The 20,849-nt window shown below is 36.2% G+C and overlaps 1 protein-coding gene across 2 annotated transcripts in view; it reads right to left on the reverse strand.

Moving 5' to 3' along the window:
- nbs (nibrin) overlaps nucleotides 1–20,849 on the reverse strand; it is a 315,228-nt gene that overhangs the window by 22,429 nt on the left and 271,950 nt on the right. For both annotated transcript variants that reach the window (XM_090376897.1, XM_090376896.1), the window contains exon 16: nucleotides 16,627–16,686. In XM_090376897.1, coding sequence (XP_090233023.1) covers nucleotides 16,641–16,686 — 46 coding nt within the window. In that variant the 3' untranslated portion in view covers nucleotides 16,627–16,640. The remainder of the gene's footprint in view (nucleotides 1–16,626; nucleotides 16,687–20,849) is intronic.

The raw sequence follows: 20,849 nt of genomic DNA on the forward strand, positions 1-20,849 counted from the left end.
CCGGAAGCCTCCTAGAGAGTTACCAATAGGTTCGGTCCGGTGTACTAACTAGCGGCCGACCTGCGAACACCGTTTTAGAGCTGTACCCTCGAAATGTAAGGAATACTGGATCTCGCCACGACGTTCATCATAACCTCAAAAGTCATCAATCATACTGCATGATGGAAGAGATAGGGAAGGATTGACCGGAACTTGGCTCTAGAGACTAAACATGGGTTCCACCACTTCAAGCCTCCAATAAGCAAAGTGGTGGTATTTCACCGGTTGATATGAGTCATCTACCACCTAGTAGATGACTCACATCTACTATTACTTTGTTCTCCTATTACTTTGTTCATACTGGGTCAATTGGCCCATCTTGACTCTTAATTCTTTTATCTTCTGCTGAAGTCTTCTTTTCTAAGTTGGTAGTTCCTTCTTTTTTCAGTTCTTCTGCTGCTGGTCTCTCATTTCTTTTCCATTAATCCTAGTGGCTGCTATGACAGCACAGTATATGGCTGTGTGGATGCCGTTCAGTGTTGCACTGTTGTTGTTGAGATACTGTGGTATTATTTGCTGATTGAGGAGGTCTGTGACTCCACAGAATTCTATTGGGTCTCTGCTTCGATATCACATGGATCTTTGTGAGGTTCATTCCTTCGAATTCTGTTAGAGCCTTCTTTCACTCGTCTTCTATTCTGGATATCATGACCTCGCTTCTTTCCATTTCAGCTGCTCTGGATTGTATTTATTCTTTTTGATCTTCCTCCTCTGGTTCTGTGTTGTCCATATTCTTTGTAGTTGATTGCTCACATCCTGCTTGATTTTTTCCAAGATTGCGGGAGCTATCAGGTTCTTCATGACGATGGTCCTTCTCTGGTCCACTATTCGCTGTTCAATTTATCATTATCAAATTTATTTCTATATAAATAAACACTGTTCTTTCCACAGCCCAGTCCCAAGCAGACCAGAGAAAGACCATCGTGACGATGGTCCTTCTCTGGTCCACTATTCGCTGTTCGGTTTATTATTATTATTATCAAATTTATTTCTAAATAAATAAACACTGTGCTCTTTACACAGCCCAGTCCCAAGCAGCTCTTCAACTCCTAATGACTTACAGAAAGAGAACTGTAAACCTACATTATATCTTTTTTATTGACACTTAAAGAGGAAAATAAAATAAATAATTATAAAGAATATATATATAAAAAAAAAATAATAATTCTAAGTATAAGATTAGAACACTGCAATCTATGTAAATTTTAGGAAAAAATGACTGGATTTATTCAAATAAATTCAAATAAACATTAAAATAACTCAAAAATTTTTCATGCCAATTCTGACAAAGTTTCAAGATAATTGTGCTTAGATTTCAAATATTATCAAAATTGTCATAAAAAATGGTTCGATTATTGGAATGGTCTAATGCTTTCATTTATTTCAATAAACTCAAATCATTTTTGTTCAAAATTAAATGGAATGCAGTGTTTAAATCTGATACTGAGAATTAGCTATTCACACGTCTTTCTCCCAAGAATTTAAAATAAAAATACATTTTCACGAGTAAATAAAATTTCATTACCATATATTTTCAGACAGTATTTAATGCCGAAATAAGGTGCATGAACTTAGCTGGAAAGAAGTAAACAAAAAGGGTTAGAAGGAGCCACTTTTTTGTCAGTAAATTTTTTTATTTTTATATGGCACATTACTGAATCAATTTTGTCAGAAATTGCTTTACAATTATTGGGTCTTTTGATTGTGAGCTTGTTTCCAAATTTTAACCAACAGCCAAAGAGAATAAAAGAATAAATAGGAATAAAATAATACCTTTAATAGAGTTAATAAATAATAAGAGAAATTGAGCAAGCTATTGATGCATTCTCTGTTTACCTGTACATACTTGGATTATGACATTTTAATTCAAAAGTCTGTGCTGTTTGGATTTATTGTCCAAAAACTGGATAAACCAAAAATTGCAACTGCTATATCTCAAGTTTGCCAGTTTTTGGAAGTTCTACTTGTACTCAGATTCTATTTTCAGTTAGATAATAGTTAAACTGTCAGGTTTCAGTAAAAAGGGGACATCCATAGATGTAACTGCAGCCTTCTGGAAATACAGCCAGCATACAAATGCTTCTAGTGAGGCATGCTTTTATTGTAATAATGAGTTGATTGTGGATCAAGCCCACAATAACTGATGAATAATATCATTACATGGTAATAATATTGAAATGCTTATATTTAACTATAAAAATGTCTTAACGAACAGATACTACAGACAGGGCCATATTAAAGTACAGGGTTGTTAAAATTAAAGTATCCTTATGTAGAGGGCTCTGGAGCGAGTTCTAAGGCTCGTAGTGAAGAGAAACTTGGACAACAGGTACAATAAAGAATGCGCTCGCCATTTATTGGAAAAAAAATTAGTTACAAAATTTGTCACTGTGTGGTGCATAACTATCTTAGTTATGATTATGCAAATAACTTACGTTACTTGCATAATCGTAAATTATTGCCACAGTGCCACTACTCAGCTCTACTGTACTGTATAAAAGCAAAGCAGTCTTTTCAAAATCACACAGCAGATGTTTGCCTGTACTACAGCAGCAATGCCAACAACATTGCAGGAAAAGGAGCTATTAGTGAAGCTGTACTATCAGAACAGCAACAATGCAGCTGCAGCTATCAGAGAATTCCAGTGTCAGAAGCACATAAGACATGGACCTATGACTGTCTGTGCTGTCTGCAAAATGACTGCGAAATTTGAAGCAACAGGACATCTTGGTGTTCAACCAGGTAGAGGTCGAAAACGAGTGGACTTCTCTTGTGTTGAAGATGTGGCTATGGCTGTCGTGGATTTATCAAGTCAATCTCCATGTGGTGGCACAAGTGTGCCAGCTGTTTCTCGTGAAGTGGACATGCCATATTCCGCTGTAAGGCTAGTAATGCATCAGGTGTTGTGGGACTATCCTTAGAAGATGCACATGCTACAGCAGCTAAAGCATGGTAATGCAGATATTCATTTCACACACGCACTTCAGTTTCTGGAACGAATGACAATGGATATCACTTGACCATGGAACATCCTTTGGAGTGATGAAGCCCACTTCTGCTTAAATGGACAAGTGACTACGCACAACTGTCACATTTTTGCAACAGAAAACCCTCGAGTTATCCAAGAGATCCCATTGCATTCTCCAAAAGTGACAGTGTCGTGTGGATTTATGGCCACATTCACAATTGGGCCATATTTTTCTGAAGAAGTAACACCGACTGGACCCACACCTGTTCCGTTACTGGACAGTGATTTATGAAATGTTGGCAAATTTCGCAATACCAGAGCTGCAACAACGTGGGTGCCTTCAGGATACCATATTCATGCAAGATGGTGTGCCACTCCACATCCACCGTTGTGTCCAAAGATTGCTAAGGCAACACTTTACAGATGAACGGGTCATCAGCCGTTGTTTCCAGACTTTTTGGCCACCCAGATCACCGGGCATCACCCCATGCGACTTCTGGTTGTGGGGTATTTTGAAGAACCACGTGTATCGGGAAGGAGGTCAAACTCTGGCAGATCTGAAGGACAGCATTAGACGTCACGTGCTGACTATTCCAGTTGACATGTTACGTTCTGCTGTAAAAAATGCTGTTCTTAGAATGGAAACTGTTGTTGATCAAAATGGAGGACACATTGAACAAGTGCTGTTCAAGTGATTTGTATTGCCACAGCACCATATAGTGATAAATTTTGTAACAAATTTTTTTTCCCCAATAAATGGCGAGCGCATTCTTTAATGTACCTGTTGAACAAATTTCTCTTCAGTAGTAGTAGTAGTGGCATGTGATGCAAGAAAGCAAGTGTATGAGCTTATGCAGCATCAGCCAAAAAAAAAAAAAAAAAAATCACACCATTCCCTCCAAATGCCTGTCCAGTTCCTCCTTAAATTTATTCAACCTATCAACTTCCACAATGACAGATGGAAGTTTGTTTCAGCAATTAACCACCCGCTGGCTAAAGGCAAATTTCCGCACATCTATTCTACATCTGTCTTTTCTTAATTTGAATTTATGTCCCCTTAGGTTTGTAATCTGAACAAGTGGAAGGATCTCATCAGAATTCAGCGTGCTCAACCCATTCAAGGCCTTATACACCTCAATCAGATCACCGCGCAGGTGCCTAGTCTCCAGCCACTGCAATTTGCAGAACTTAAGCCTCTCTTGGTAAGAGGATCCCTTCATTCCCCTCAGGGGCGCCTCCGTAGCCAGGTGGGAAGGAGCAGCAGTGTGTAGCACACGCTTCTTGATTAGACCAGGGTTCGAGCCCGTCACCACCAAATACGGAGGATGCAGAAAGGTCAGGGAATGACCACCAAATATCCCGGAGCAATATGGCCTTAGTTGCTAATGCTCCTAAAAAACCAAATAACAATCATTCCCCTCACCAATCTTGTTGCCCTTCTCTGTACACGCTCAAGTAAATCTACATCCTTTCTAAAATGAGACCTCCAGACCTGTATGCAGTACTCAAGGCGTGGCCTGACCATTGCCTCATACAGAGGGACAATCACCTCCTTCTCCCTGCTAGCAAAATTCCTATATATCATTGACAAAACCCCATGACCTGCCCTGGCAGCCTGTCTGCATTGCTCAGAAAACTTCATATCTGACTGCACAATTACTCCCAGGTCTTTTTCATTTTCTACCACCTTAAGTGTAGTACCACACAGTTGGTACGAGCCTTAGAACTCCCTCCAGAGCCCTCTACATATGGATACTTTAATTTTAACAACCCTGTACTTGCAAGCCATAAGCACTTCTGTTTTGTAGGCTCATTGGCAGATACATTCTCATAGGTGTATCAACATCAGTGGATAGATGGGTAGTAAGTAACAGGCCTTAACATGTATGCACATCAGAGATGTATCATTATGGGAAGAACCTGATAAAATGAAACAATTTTGAGGTTACAAATTATCAAAAGTTTATCCCACGTACATAAATTAAATTCAACACAAACAAAGAGCAAATAAAACTGGATATCAAGTCTTTACAGCAAATAGTAGGGAAAAAAAAAAAAGTGTTGCTGCAAATAGCACCAAGTTTAGTGTTCCAATATCAAGCAGTGTTAATTTAATAACATTCGTTTACTGACCACATAAAAATGTGTATCATAGTGCATCACTTGGGTGCCATTTGATGTGTATACGTATTAGTGGCAGTAAACATGTTAACAGCTGATTTGATTTCTACGCTGACTGCAATGTTCTAATTTTTCTTCTAACAATTTAAATCTTTAAAGTTTGTTGAAAATTAAATATCATTAAATTACCACCTATTATTAAAGAATTTAGTGAAATTTTTAGTGATACCATGTATATAACTATAGTAAAACTTTGACATAAGAAACAAATTTTATCATAAATCTCAATATAAAGAAGAGATTTTTATTACAGTTTTCATCATACAAAAAAAAAAAAAAAAAAAAAAAAAAAAAACATGGTCAAAAATTGTTTTTTGTAGGTCCTAGTAATAGTACTTTATTGTGATTAACAAAATGGTAGTCAAGGCTACTGGCTGCAACATCTATCCATCTACCTCTGTTAAAACCTGATGGTACTATTGCTTCTTCATCTGGGGATAAAGCAAACTTACTTCCATCCTACTTTTTTCCTGACTCTGGTATTGATGGTACTGGGTATGGTAGGAAGTGGTTTCCCACCTCCTACCATACCCAGTACACTCCATTCAATGGCTCCTGTAATCTTCCAATAAAGCTCTAGGTCCTGATAGCATTGCTTTTGATTACTATGAACTGAACACAACATGATTTTGTAAAGAGAAATAATCTGGTTAACAATTTTCACAATACTTATTTCAACTTTAGCAAAGAATTTGACTCAGTCCTGCATAAGAAGTTACTGTGCAAGCTAAAATATGTTGGAATTTTTCCTTCTGCTTATTAGTTTTCTCATACCCAGACAGTCCCTAAAAAGGTTGACAACTTTCCCACCCAATTATCACCCTACTGCACTTGATTCTGCTCTTTCCAAAGTAATGGAGAAATCCACCAACTTTTAAACTATCTCGATACTTTCCACCTGATCACTGATTGCCAATATGGATTTCATCAACGTCAATCAACTTGTAACATGTTGGTTTATGTTACCTATCTGTGGATAATTTTGATGGAAAAGTATGGTGAAACTGGAGCAGTTGCGTTTGACATTTCTAAGGCTTTTGATCATGTTTGGCATAAAGGTCTTCTAAATAAGCATCCATCTTATGGATTGCTGACTGCTTTTTTGCAATTGGATATCCACTTTTCTCTCTGAACACTCACTACACTGTCTCTGCTCTGTCTTCACTAATGCTGTTTTTCACCAAGGTTCAGGTCTTTCTCCCAATCTTTTTCTCTTGTATATTAATGACTTGCTTCCACTGACTGGAAATCCTATCCATAGTTTGGCTGTTAACAGCACATTGCATTCCATTTTCCAATTTCAGAAACCTTGTCCTGCACAATCTGCTTCAACTTCTCAAATATCCTTCACCAAGTCCTTAAATGCTGGCCGCCGTAGCCTAGTGGTCAGACGTGTGGGGTACATAAGTACACGTGCCTTGAGTGACCGGAGTTCAAGCCCGTGACTGCTGAATACGGTGCTGTTTCTTGTATTCTGTCTATCTTGTGAACTCCTCTGACCGTTTGGTCATCACGGAGAATAAACAGAAAATTTATTTTTTTATATAACTCTCTGATGGGACAAAGATAACTTAGTTAATCTTGAACCTTCTAAAACTCAGTCCTGTCTCATATCTCACAAAAAGGAGTCTACTGCTTCTATGCTTATCTTTGATGGCACTCAGATTTCTAAACAAGATGAGATATTTCTATTAGGAATTACTCTGACTTCTAATCTCCCTTAGTGTAAGTATATCATAAATATGGCTTCCTCTGCAACTAAAAAATGGGGGTTTTCACTTTCACCCTCAGCATTATTTTTCTTCAAAAGAGTTACACACTGTACAAATCTCAAATCTGCTCTATCATGGAATATTGTTTACAAATCTAGGGAGGTGCACACCAGATCCTCCCTCAAGCTTCTGGACTCCATTCAAAAGAGGGCAATCAGGTTAATTAATGACTCATCTCTTACAAAGTCTCTTCACTCTCTCCATCTCATGCAGTTTCTGCTACATGCCTTTTTCTATAGATACTTCCATGTGCACTGTTCACCTGAATTGCCATTTTGTTCCCTCATTCTGTTCAAAATCGGTCCAAACATATGCTGCAAGTGGTCCACATCTATTCATTGTTCAACTCCAAATAATGTACAGATTAAAATCAACTACAATCTAATGCAAGTCTAATGTCGACAGGTATCTTCTGTCTTCCCAACGTACAACCCATACCTAAGTAATATAGGTTCTAATACCTTTCGTGTTTGGGGTTTTTGTAAAAAAATAATACAATAAAATTAAAATAAATAAAATGCTAATATTTATTTATTTAATTAACCTCGGGGGCTCACATCTTGTGAGTATGGGCTTGGCACACCCAGGGTCCTGAGCTGGATATCATCATTCTTTTCTTTCTTGGTGATTCCTTTCTACTTCTGACTTGTTTTCTCTCTCGGAATAATTCAGAAATTGTTTTGTTTTTTTTTTTTTGGCTGGTGCAGCATAAGCCTCAGGCTTCCTTGCACCATACAGCTAATAATAATAATAATAATAATAAATAAGGTGCCCTTTTCAGGCTTCAGGACACAATGGTCAAGTGCAACTGCTCTCATTCAAAAAGGAGGACTGATGGAGGATTCTCCTGTCATGAACACAGGTTAACATTTTTTGCTATAAAGATAGGTGGACTAGAATTAGGGCATATCTGCCAGGAATGAAAGAAATCTGTAAAGTTTTTAATGTTTTTAAAGTCAGTTGTCAGTTTTTATACAGAGCACTGATATTTATATGGAGACTAATGACATTAACTGCAATTGAAATGATTTGTTAGATAAATATTTGATCATGATAAAAAAAATGTTACAAGCTAGGTCAGAATGTATTTGTGTTTTCATTTGCACTCAAGCACAATAGGAGGGATTATATATGCTGAAATCATTCTGTAGTTTAATTGAATCCTTGAAGCACACTCCAAAGCTTTTGGGGGTTGGCGGTATTTTTAAGTATATGAGTAAATCAATAATTTTGAAAAGATTTGGAATATGTTTAAATAAAGATGGCAAAAGGGTATTTGCTAAAGTCATTAAGGACAACTTAAGGTTTCAGGGAAATGGCTAGTTGTGGAAGGAAACACATGAGTAATATAACAGAAGATACATATTTGACCGATGACAGGGTTCAAAGTAATGCTCATACACATCTCAAGATTTCCATGAAAGTCCTTTCACTTTTGTCAAAGGACTTTCTGATATTGGAAAGATATATCCAAAGAAGTGATATTTTAAATGAATGGGAAGCTAATACTAGAGAAACTTGCTTAATAATTTTAAGGAATGTGTCAGCATAGTAAATAATATGAGAACAATAAATATGAAGTGAGTCTATAGAAATTTCAAGAGTGCCAATAAAACGAGTTATGTTTCTACTCCTGGATAGCACTACTAATGCTAACATAACAGAGCCAACAGAAACTTGACATCACTCAGAAATAAGGTCAACAGTTTCATTATAGATGTATAACATATTTAAAAATAACAGACAAGGTAGGAAGACTGGATGGGTCATGCTTCTTATTAAAAGCGGCGCAAGCGTATGCATCCATCACAGAATCTGTATGGTGTGATGTAGTCAGAAGCAAAGGGAAAATATGAGCAAGGTATACTACAGACCAAAAGATTATGAAGTATTACAAGAGCCTCTATATGCAAAATGAGTGAGCAAAGATAGCATGCTACGCCAACTGGATCTAGATAAGTTGGGCAAATGGACTGAGACGTGGCAACTGAAGTTTAACATTGACAAATGCAAAGTACTGCATATGGGTAGCAATAACTGAAGAGAAATGTACAAACTGTGTGGTACTACACTCAGGGAAGTGGAAAGTGAAAAATACCTGGGGTAATTGTGCAGTCAAATATGAAGTTCGCTGAGAAGTGCAGACGGGCAGGTCATGGAGTCTTGTCAACGATATATAGGAATTTTGCTAGCAGGGACAGGGAGGTGATTATCCCATTGTACAAGGCACTGGTCATGCCACACCTAGAGTACTGTGCAAGGGTCTGGAGGCCTCATTTTAGGAAGGATATAGAGTTGCTAGAACGAGTACAAAGAAGGGCAACAAGACTGGTGAAGGGAACAAAGGGGTGGCTCTTACCAAGAAAGGCTTAGGTTCTGTAAATTGCAGCACCTGGGGAGTAGGCACCTTCGAAGTGATCTGATTGAGGTGTATTAGTCCTTGAATGGATTGAGCAAGCTGAATGCTGATGGGATTCTTTCTCTTGCTCAGATTAAGAACCTGAGGGAGCATAGGTTCAGATTGAGGAAAGACATTTGTAGAACAGATGTGCGGAAATTTGCCTTTAGCCAGTGGGTAGTTGATTGGTAGAATAGACTTCCATCTTTTGTTGTGGAAGTTGATAGCTTAAATAAATTTAAAGCCGAGCTGGACCGGCATTTGGAACGAATGGAGGGGTGAAATGGGACATTTCTTTTTTTTGGCTGATGCTACATAAGCTTGCTTTCTTGCATCGTATGCCTCTACTAATGCTAATGCTAAGAGTAAATTTCTTGTTATGGGTCAACTGAATTTTGCTCTTATTTATTGGAACAAGAGGGAAGGAAACTCACCATGGGGGAAAAATTTCAATCAATTAGTTGACTGTTATTATAAAGCATGTTAGGGAAAGTATTAGGGACAGCACAGGAACCCTTGGTAGTAAGTGACTGTGGAATTTTAAGTTAGACAATGAAGAGCAGCTGCAATCATTAAATGTAAAGGCATGGATTTTAATTTCAGGAAATGGGCCATGATAGTTTAAGACACAATGTGGCATCTATTAACTGGTGTACTCCTGGGCAGATGGCACAAATACAGGGGAATTATGAAATAACTTTACAGCAGTAGTCACAGAAGCAAAAATGTATATATGCCATTATGAAAGCATATCATAAGGGGGATGCTATGATAGATGAATAAGTAGCTAGCTGGTTTAAAAGGGCAGGAAAATATGGTATTGGACAAGTAAAGAGAAATGAACAGTACTGAAGACTACAGTAGATGTAAGTTGATCTGTAATAGCCAGTAGTTTCTTAGCTGTAGTTTCTCAATTATGGATAAGGAATTACTGGATAAGGAACAAGGAGTTTTTCATGCAAGTGTGGGGAGGGGGAACTTGATAGTGCAGTTGATATTAAATGAATGGGTAGCCTGCAATGAACTTTACAGATGAAAGATCTGCAGATCTTAAATCTGTAAAGGTTGTGGCAAGGAGATAGTCTGCAATATTGGCAATATTGTCTATTAGCATGAGTTTTAAGCCGAAAGGGAAGTAAGATCCCTAGGGTTGATGCAAATACCCACTAATTTTGAGGCAGTGGTTAGATAGTACACTGAACATTAAGATTAATCATAGCATCACTCACCACATGGGGGATTCCTTTGGTCTGGAGAAGAGTGAATGCTTTGCCAATTCATAAAGACAGTTTTAAGACAACAGATCAGTCAATCTGACTTCAGTGACAGGGAAAATTATAAAAGCAATAATTAAGAAAGCAATACAGGGGCACCCAGATAGAAATATTACTATTAGCTGAACACAACATGATTTTGTAAAGAGAAATAATCTGGTTAACAATTTTTACACTACTTATTTCAACTTTAGCAAAGCATTTGACTCAGTCCTGCAAAAGAAGTTACTGTGCAAGCTGAAATATGTTGGAATCATGGGTAAGATGCTTAGACCGAACCTACAATTAATAACAGTAAGAACCTTAAATAGATCACAGGATGGACAGAAGGCAGCAGGTGTGATTAATGGTTACCCTTCAGAATGGTATAGCATTATAAATGGTGTCCCTCAGGGATTAGTGCTGGAACCACTGCCATTTCCAATTTTCTTAAATGACTTTTATGAGGACTACACAGCATAATGTTAAGGTCAGGAGAGTTGTTAATGACTAGTGCCAAGCCGAGCTCCTTCAGCACAACTTGGGTAGGCTTCAGGGGTAGACAGAAAAGTGGCAAACTATGTTTTGACAAGTGTAAAACCTTTCTCAAGTGTAAGTTTTACACTTAGGAAATAATGAATCAAATAGAGAACAGTAGAGAGATATGGAGTTTATGATCCAGACAGATATAATGTATCGAATATCTGCTTGCGAAGATAGGATTATAATCTCATTGTACAGAGCAATTTGAAATACCGAACCTAAAAAATAAAGACAGTGAGCTTCTTGAAAAAGTCCAAAGAAAGGTGATGTACCTGGTGAGATTGACAAAAGAGTACCCAACTAACGGAAATCTTTGAATACGTGGGCTATACAGAACTTGGTAACCGAGTCCAATGTAAATGGTAGAAATTTATTTATTTATTTTTTAAGGCAAAAATTCAGAGTTTACAAGTTTAGCACATGAATCTGTCTTTAGGACCAAGATTTTGGAAATCCCCCCCCACACACACCCAAAAGTGAACCAGACTTCCAAACTTATGGTTATTCTTCAAGTGACTGCACAAGAAAAGTAACTGTTGCTAGTTAAGTGTGTGTTTTTTTTAAAACCCTGTGGCTAAAATAATCTCCCTGCAATTACTTGACGAGTTATTAATGACAGGGGAGAACATGTCCAAATAACACTCACAAGACTGGTTTTACTCTGCTTTTTAAGTCAATACCCATACAGTTATTTGTTGCTGTCTCATTGCCAGATCAATAAAGCATCTTTTTCACAAACCAAAATACTTGCATCATGTTTCCTTGACCAGTGAAGTATCTTTGTTCCAATCTGAATCTTTGCAAATCCCAAAGTGGATCGATTGTTACTGAAAATTTATGAAGCATACAAATGCCAGAAATTGCTTCACTAACATTTAAACAATATCAACCTCTACCACAGAACTGGTGCATTCTTTTAACAGTGCAGCGCATTCCTGGTGTATGGTGTATGCTGTCAATCACTAACACCTTAAATTTAAATCTTAAAAGATCTTTAAATTATATAAAAAATTAAATTAAATTGATTTTTTTAAATTAAAATTTTTAATCTTTAAATTTAATTAAATTTAAAAAATTTAAATTATATTAAATGTTCCATATTATGTCAGTTGAATTTTAATATGTATCCAATATCCAAAAGGGTATCTAAAAATATACCAATTTCTTGTCTCTCTCCCAAGTCATTCCTCACCATACCATTTGTTCTAGTAGACAAATTCTTCCTTCTTACCATTGCTAGGTAGCCAACTCCTTCAACCTCTTGGCATTCCACACAGGTATGGCCTCCCTAAAAACAATTTTTAGCAAGTCCAATCACGATGAACATAACACAAGAGGCCACATATATAAATTACTCTGCAACTTCAAACAGGTCTACATAGGAGAATCTTATAGGAGTCTCCAGAGTGAATTGGAAGTCTCCAAGACATCCAATAATGAAGAGTGGATAAATCTGAACCAGAAATGCATGCCTTGGAATGAGGGGAGTCTTGGGATTGCAACAAAATCTTGCTGCTGTTATTGGATTCTAATTATAACAGAAGGATACTTCATTAAATGTTACAGACACACAGCCATCAACAAGTAGTTCCAATGTCACACAAGAATACCTCCATCTCTTCAAGCAAAAGATCACTGCACAAATAAGAAGGTATTCTAACAACAGGCCAACAGAACTTAATGGCAACACCTCCAAAACATTGATTCCTCACAGCCAAAAGAAAAGAATCCAAAATCAGGTTGCACCTGCAACCATCACTATTTCCTCAGCAGCTGCAGTAGAACCCAAGAAGTCAACAACCTAAGTAATTTAACAGAAGTGTAATTCTTTAATGTATAATATATTTAAAATAATTAATTAAAATCTATCTATAATGCACAATTTATTCCCTAGCAGTTAGGCAAAAATTTTTCAAAAATTGGTCTACGTTGATAATTTTTCTTCCCATTCAAATGCATTATTGCCACAGCTGCAACAACTAAATTATATCTCAACATTTAATTATTCTCTATTTTTAGTATTTATATTAAAACCTAGTCTCTTTTCACCTCTTATTTGTTGAACCTTTCTTCAACCTCATATTTCATAATTTTGTAAAACCCCAACCATTTAATATTCTTTTGGGTTCAAGTTTATCTTTTGCCAGTTTCACAATACCATGTAGACACTGATAACATGCAGTTAGATAAATAATTGAGGTAAGATTTTAATCATAATTTTCAATAATTATTTTAATTAAATAAAAACAGCATAATGTTAATGTATCCAACCTTTAATATTTGGTGTTTTCACTTCGCCATTTATTACTAAATTGTGAACAATAGAATAGTAGTCAGTTACAAAAGCTCTAGTTTCCATTTCTCTGCCAATTCTAATAAACTTGATGGTGTTTGACATAACCAGACCTTCAAATCACTTGAGCAGCACATGCACACATTGTATGATTTTCATGCAACTAGTTCTCTTTTCTAACATTTGATTTCTTTTATTCATAAACCAGTATAGCATTTGTTGTAATTAGCCCTCATTCAATTTATTTTTCTAAGCTTCATAATGGCAATTTCATAATTATTACATAATTGATTAAAATACGAGGGGCATTTGAAAAGTTTGTAGCTTGAGTATGAAGGGTTTATTTGAGGAGTCTGCCAATATTACTTTTCAAGATAGTCCACTTTGGAGACAATACTCTTTTTCCACTGATGCTGCAATGCAATGATTCCAGCTGCAAAGAAAGTTTTCTCCTGGGCTCTCATCCATTCACTGCAGTAATGATGTTACTGTTAGTAGGATAATGGATGCCAACCAGGTATTTTTTCAAACTAGGAAATAGGTACAGGTCTGATGTTGCTAGATCTGGTAAATATGTTATATGGTCTGAGATTTCAAAGTTGCACTCATGCAGTGCAGCCATGGCAATGACAGACTTATGAGCACGAGCACTATCCTGGGAGAACAAGGCTCCTTTGCTGAGTTATCCTAGACATTTGTCTTTGATATTTTCATGCAAACATTTCATAAGGTCTGTGTTAATATGCCCTTGACAGCAGAGGGAATTTACTTGACTTTCTTTGGAGGGGAGAAGAGTTGCACTTCCATTGTTTGGACTGCACCTTTGTCTGTTGCTGAAAGTGACGGACCCACATCTCATCCATAGTCACAAACCTTGCAAGGAAATTTGCTGGATCTGCTTAAAAAGATACCAATGTTCACTTAACTTGACAGCTCTCGTGCATTTTTGATCTGCTGTCAACGCTTTGGAAACTACTGTGCTGACAACTTTTTCACAGCGAGAACCTCTGTTATTATGCTGTACACACACTCAGATGAGAAGCTAAAATGCTGGCAATGTACTGAATCATCACCTTGTCAATCACTCATCACCAGATCATACACACTGTCAACAACTACAGTGATGGACATTGCAGGTCTTCCACAGTGTGGGTCACCTTCTGGACTCTCCCACCCATTTCTTAACCATGGAATAAGAAGAGCCATCTTCCCCAGTGTTTTAATCATATCTTCATGAATTGCCTTTGGCATTAGTCCCTTTTATCCCAAATTTTGGATAACTGCACTTTCACTGATTTTGTTCATCTTTCCTCATTAGCACACAACTTTGTTGAATTCAGGACCCTGTAATTAAAAAAAAAAAAGACATTACTGAAATTACACAAAACTTGGTGGGTTATTATTTGAAGCGTCATATATTAAGTTTGTTTGTTATTTAGTTTTTAGGAGCATTAGCAACTAAGGCCATATTGCTCCGGGATATGCGGTGGTCATTCCCTGACCTTTCCGCATCCTCCGTATTTGGTGGTGACGGGCTTGAACCCCGGTCTAATCAAGAAGCACATATATTAAGTACAGAAAATTTTAACGCTGTATCTCAACCCCTTCATACTCAGGCCACAAACTTTCCACTCAACCAAGCACCACAGTGTCTTCATAATTTCTTATTTTTTCCCTCATAATTCACACAATTTCTTTAATTTTAAAAATAGTGCAGCATTTCATATAACCAGTTTATAAAATCACCTTATTTTCCCTTCCTATAGACTTGAAAATAATATCCACAAAGATTTAGAAATAGTGTCAAAACTGGTTTCTATATGGTTGGGTTATTGGAATGTTTTCTTTCCATTTTGGTTCAGTAAACTCCATCATTTTTGCCTTTAAAATTTACAGAGTGCATGGTTGGGTTATTGGAATGTTTTCTGTAAAGTTTTCTTTCCATTTTGGTTCAGTAAACTCCATCATTTTTGCCTTTAAAATTTACAGAGTGCAGTGTTGTTTAATCTCTTATTAGAATTATAAATATACTATTTTGACTTATAAAATGTGTCATGTAATTTTCCCCATGGATATAGTTAGGGACGGATGCTATGTGGTTTTTCCCATTAAGGTTATTATTATATTAATACCACTCTTATACCGCGTGAAATTAATAACATAGTTTATTAGGCGGTTCACCTAAATACGGTGATGTTTTGGGTATCTTACTGACACGAAACACCACCTTAATATATAGTAATTTAGGTTGGTTGGTTGATATGTTGTTTAATGGCACAAGGGCTACTAAGGCCATATTGTGCTTAGTAATTTAGGTAAACAACCCAAAAAACTATATTATTAATTTCATGTGGTATAAGAGTGGTATTAATATAATAATAACCTTTCCCCATGGAGTTTTGGTTTTGTTTCTGCTTCAAATTTGCTCACTCTGAAACACTGTATATTGAAATTAAGGTAAGTAAGGTCTAGCAATACTTAAACTTGTATTACTTAAACACGACAATGTACAAGCTTTCTGAGCCATACAACATTAGCAGGGATTTGGCTCCAAATGATTTTTTTTTTTTTTTTTGTCTGTAAAGCTTAAAAAATATATCTGAGGCAACAGATTCAATTTCAATGAAAAAATAAAAGCAGCAGCAAAGAAATGATTGACCTTCCAGCAGAAATAATTTTGCAACAACAGCATAGAAAAGCTCATTATCCATAGGACAAAATGTATAGAGAGTTAGATGGGATGTATTTGGAAAAATGACACATCAAATGAAAGAAAACTTGTTTTTATCTACAAGTATGTTTCTCCTTTTTCAGTCAGCTAGATTCCATTGAAAGTTATGCAATAAGAAGCTTGACTTTTTGCCTCATCTCCATAGTTTTAATCAGTTTGTATCTAATTTTGCAATTCATGTCATATATCTTGCCTATGGTAAGTAAGTAATAAATAAATAAATATGCAAACAAACAAAACAATGAAGATTATGATAAAAATCATCACTTCATTTAGGTTTTTAAATAAATCATGCCATAATACCACCCACTGTTTTTTTACAAAGCTAAATTAAATAATTAATATTTATTTTGGTATCTTTATAGAAAGAGATGCAATTTTCTGCTGAGATGCATTAGGATCACCTAATGATATAACAACTTCAGAAACATATAAAACATGTACTTACTGCATCTGTTAACATCACTTCCATTTTGCCTTCCTCTTAACAGGACGCTGGAGATCCCAGCTATGTGTGAGAGAGAAAAAAAAGATACATAAGAAAATGAAGTAATATAATAAGAATAACTTTGATCTGATGTTGCTTAATGGACAGCATGTCATGCAGGCAGTTGCATATCTGAATCTGTATATCACAACAAAATATGTGGTTCAGTGTTAATTAACTATGTTGGGCAATCACATTAAATATAACTATTCTCATCTTGTATAGCTAGTCCAGAGTATAAACAGTAACTATAAGTTTAAAAGCTGTGTTATATCTTGAAAGTAATAATAAATAATGATCTTGAATAAGTTCAGTACATTGGATAAACCAAGAGACCACCAAAACAGAAATTAGTGGAGCCTTTACCTGAGGTAAGGAAAGAAAACGAAGTTGAAACTGTGTGTGTGTGTGTGTGTGTGTGTGTGTGTGTGTGTGTGTGTGTGGTCATTTTGATTTCAACTTTGATAATGCACTTCTTTTAAAAGATATACATTACATATAACAAGTATTATTTGAACAAACTAAAGTGAAAAAAATGTTTTTAATTTAGTCAGTGGAAATACCATTTATTGACAACATCAAAAATTGATTATCTGAAGAGCAGTTAGAATCCCATGAATAACTGATGCATTGTGAAAGTACAGTAGATTGGTATTAGTACTAGCAAGTGATATAAGAATGCAAGCTTATACAGCATCAGCCAACAAAAAAAAAAAAAAAAAAATCCTTAAATTTATTCAAACTACCCACTTCCACAACACCAAATGGAAGTTTGTTCCAGCACACAACTGCTCTCTGATTGAAAGCAAATATTTCCACACATCTATCTTGCAATCATCTTCCTTAATTTAGATTTGTGTGCCTTATGTTTGTTGTCTCAGTTTGAATAAAGCATGCCATCAATACAGCTTACTCAATCCACTGAGAGCCTTAAAAACTTCAATCATATCTACCCTTACAGGTACCTAGTTTCCAGATGCTGCAATTTGCAGAACTGAAGATTTTCTTGGTAATGGTATCCCTTTGTTCCCTTCACTAATCTCGTTGCCCTTCTCTACATCCATTCCATCAGATACACATCCTTTTTAAAATGAGGCTTCCAAACCCATATGCAGTACTCAAGATATGGCCTAACCACTGCCTTATGTAATGAGATATTCATCTTCTTATCCCTGCTGGCAAAATTCTTGTATATTGTCAACAAAACCCCATTAGCTGCATGTACAGCATGACTGGATTGTTCAGAGAATCAAACAACCTTCATGTCTGATTGCACAATTACCCCAAAATGTTTTTCATTCTGTATTACCTTCAGTGTGGCACCACACAAATGATATGTTAACACGTTTGATGCCACATGTATTTAAGAAGGTGCATTCAATGTGCCATAAATTTCCGATTGCTGAGAAATAACATTCCAAAATCCTCAACATTCTGAAAATTCATAAATAGCTTAAATGTAAAAGTCTGGAATTCATAGCTAAAGGTGAACACTTACTTTTTGGCTGAGCTGTAAATCTGAACAAAACTCAAAATTTTATCAAAAGTTTATTCTATATATAAACTAACCTCAATACAAGCAAAAAACAAATAAAAAAGTGCACCAGCTTTAAAGAAAAATAATGTGTTACTTCTAACAGCAAAGCTCAATCGATGTGCCAACAGAATTGAACAGTTAATTTCATGTGCCTTTAATTTTACACCATTCATATGTTGATCTTTTAAGAAGGACCACCTATATGAAATACAGTACAGCACTTGAGTACTTTTTAACACTTATATGCATCATATGTGGAAAACTTGTTAATATAGGATTATTGCTACCCATATGTTGCAGTAGCATACCCTGATTAGTTTCACCAACCACCTTGTCAATCTTTGTGTCATCTGCAAAATTAGACAATAAGTCTGATATGCCTTCATCAATATTACCAATAAATATTGAAAACAACAATAGGCCCAGCACTGAAAACTGAGCGACTCCACTAATAACATTAGTCCGAAAAAAGGCAGTACCCGTTCACAACCACCCATTGTCTTCTCCTATTCAACCATCCCTTTTTCGATTGCCCCCTTAACAAATCCATGCTGTGACTGGAATATAATTGCATTACTGTCTAGATCAGTGGTGTCCAAACTACAGCCCGCAAAAAAATTTTATATGGCCTGCATGGAAAGTAAACTAAAACGGCATTTTAAATTATGTTAATTATTTCAATTAAAATAAGTGGAAATAAACAAATTTAAAAGATTGTGGCACTCATTGTGGCAAATATGTGAGAGTGTTAGAGTTACAAACCAACATGTTGGTGTTATGAATTCTGTTTCTTTTATCTATGTTTTTTTGTATCAAATATGCACATGCCTGAGCAGAACCATCTGTATATACAAGGTGCTATCAAAATGTTCCTGGATTCCAGTTATGGTGCACCTTCTGCTTGACATTGGTGTCTGAACTTAAAAAAAAAAAAAACTTCTGTTTAAAAACAAAAGTAAAGTATTTAAAAAAAAACAAAAACAAAAGTAAGTCATATTTTCATAATTAAAAAAAAATACAAAAAATAAATCCCTAACATAGATTTGTTGTATATAAAAGTGTTGGGAATTTGCATTTTTTATGTATAGCCTGAAAATAAAAGTAGTAACATAAAATAGAAACTTCCTTTTATATGTAACAAGATATGGAAAATGTACCACTAATTTTTCTCAAATCACCCAGTGCAGCCTGCAAAACAAATCTAACTTTGAATATAGCCCCTGTTACAGGAAAAGGTTGGACACAATGGTGTAGATGATCCTGCATTACTGCTTTAACCAGTGACTCGCTTATTTTCCTTGGAACAGAAGTCAAGCTAACAAAGTCTGTAATTACTCATACCACCCTTGTATCTTCCTTTGTTAATTTGGGATACATTTGCACATTTCCAATACATAGGGACCATCCCTGAATACAGGGATGCTCTCATAATAAAGGCTAAAGGTTTGTTTACACTTTTATTTTGTTGCCTTCTTTAATATATCTAGACAAATCCCATCCACACCATGTGCATTTTTTATATTTACCCTTAACAATTTCTCCTCCACTTCCCTCTCAGTTATCATAAAATCACTGTTCTATTTCTCAATATGACTTGCTTCTTGCATCCCGCTCCTAAAAAATTCCTCATGTGTAAAATACATATTCAATTTGTTAGCAATCTAAGCAGATAACCAAAAGTTAATCCATTCATATCTAGTGGACCAATGTGATTCAACCCCTTCCTTCTATTGTTTATGTAAATAAAAAAAGTCTTTGTTGCTTATCTTTTCATTCTTTGCCAAAGACTTCTCATAATCTGCCTTAGCTTGCCTAACCTCCTTTGTGACTTGATTGCAAACTAATTTATATCTAGTGTAATCATGATTGAAGAACCTTGTGAGGTCAAGATTTGGATGCATAGTGATTTCTTGCTTGCACCGACCAAGTGAAAAGAACTTAATTAGTAAGTGAGAGAGTAAACATAGTAATACACAAAAAACTGACACAAGGCACAGATATTTAGGAGATAACATATATTAAATTTGGCAAATGTAGAACATACACAGAAGCTTTTGGCTACTGTATGTAGCCTTTTTCAACTAATTGAGCACTGGTAAGCGGTTGTTTTTATGTTCTATAGCTGACCTTCGAGTAGTAAGTACGCGAGGTCACGGAGGAGGGGAGAGTGGTTTATGGGTAATTGCGAATGGTGACGCAGGCAAGGAAGAGAGAGGTCAGGAGAGGGGGAGGAAGAGAAAGAAGCAGGAAGGATGATGGTTGAGATGGGTGACTGCTGTTGTAGGCGGTTGCCGAGTTCATGGACTATGAGAGGCTCAAAGATTGGATGTATGTGGGTACCACAGTCCCTGTTGATCGTATTCCCAGTGACACTGATGTGTGCTAATTCCAGCCAACGGCAGATCCTGAAATTGCAAGAGAAGATCTATGATTTTTGCATCCTTTGGTGTGATATCATGGCTTTCCTGTCAACAGTGAGCAGCTGGCACTGAATACGTAAAGTCAGATTTAGTGATGACAGTCTGGTGGTCCCTCAGCCGGTCTTCCAAACAACAGATAGTCTCACCGATGTAGCTTGCATCACAGTCCTGGCATGGTATGCAGTAAATGATCCTGCTCCTCTTCAGAGGGGGAGTCAATGTTTTCA

This window comes from Mastigoproctus giganteus, chromosome 7 (genome assembly GCF_048544385.1).
Source record: "Mastigoproctus giganteus isolate SK-2022 chromosome 7, ASM4854438v1, whole genome shotgun sequence".
NCBI lineage: Eukaryota > Metazoa > Arthropoda > Arachnida > Uropygi > Thelyphonidae > Mastigoproctus > Mastigoproctus giganteus.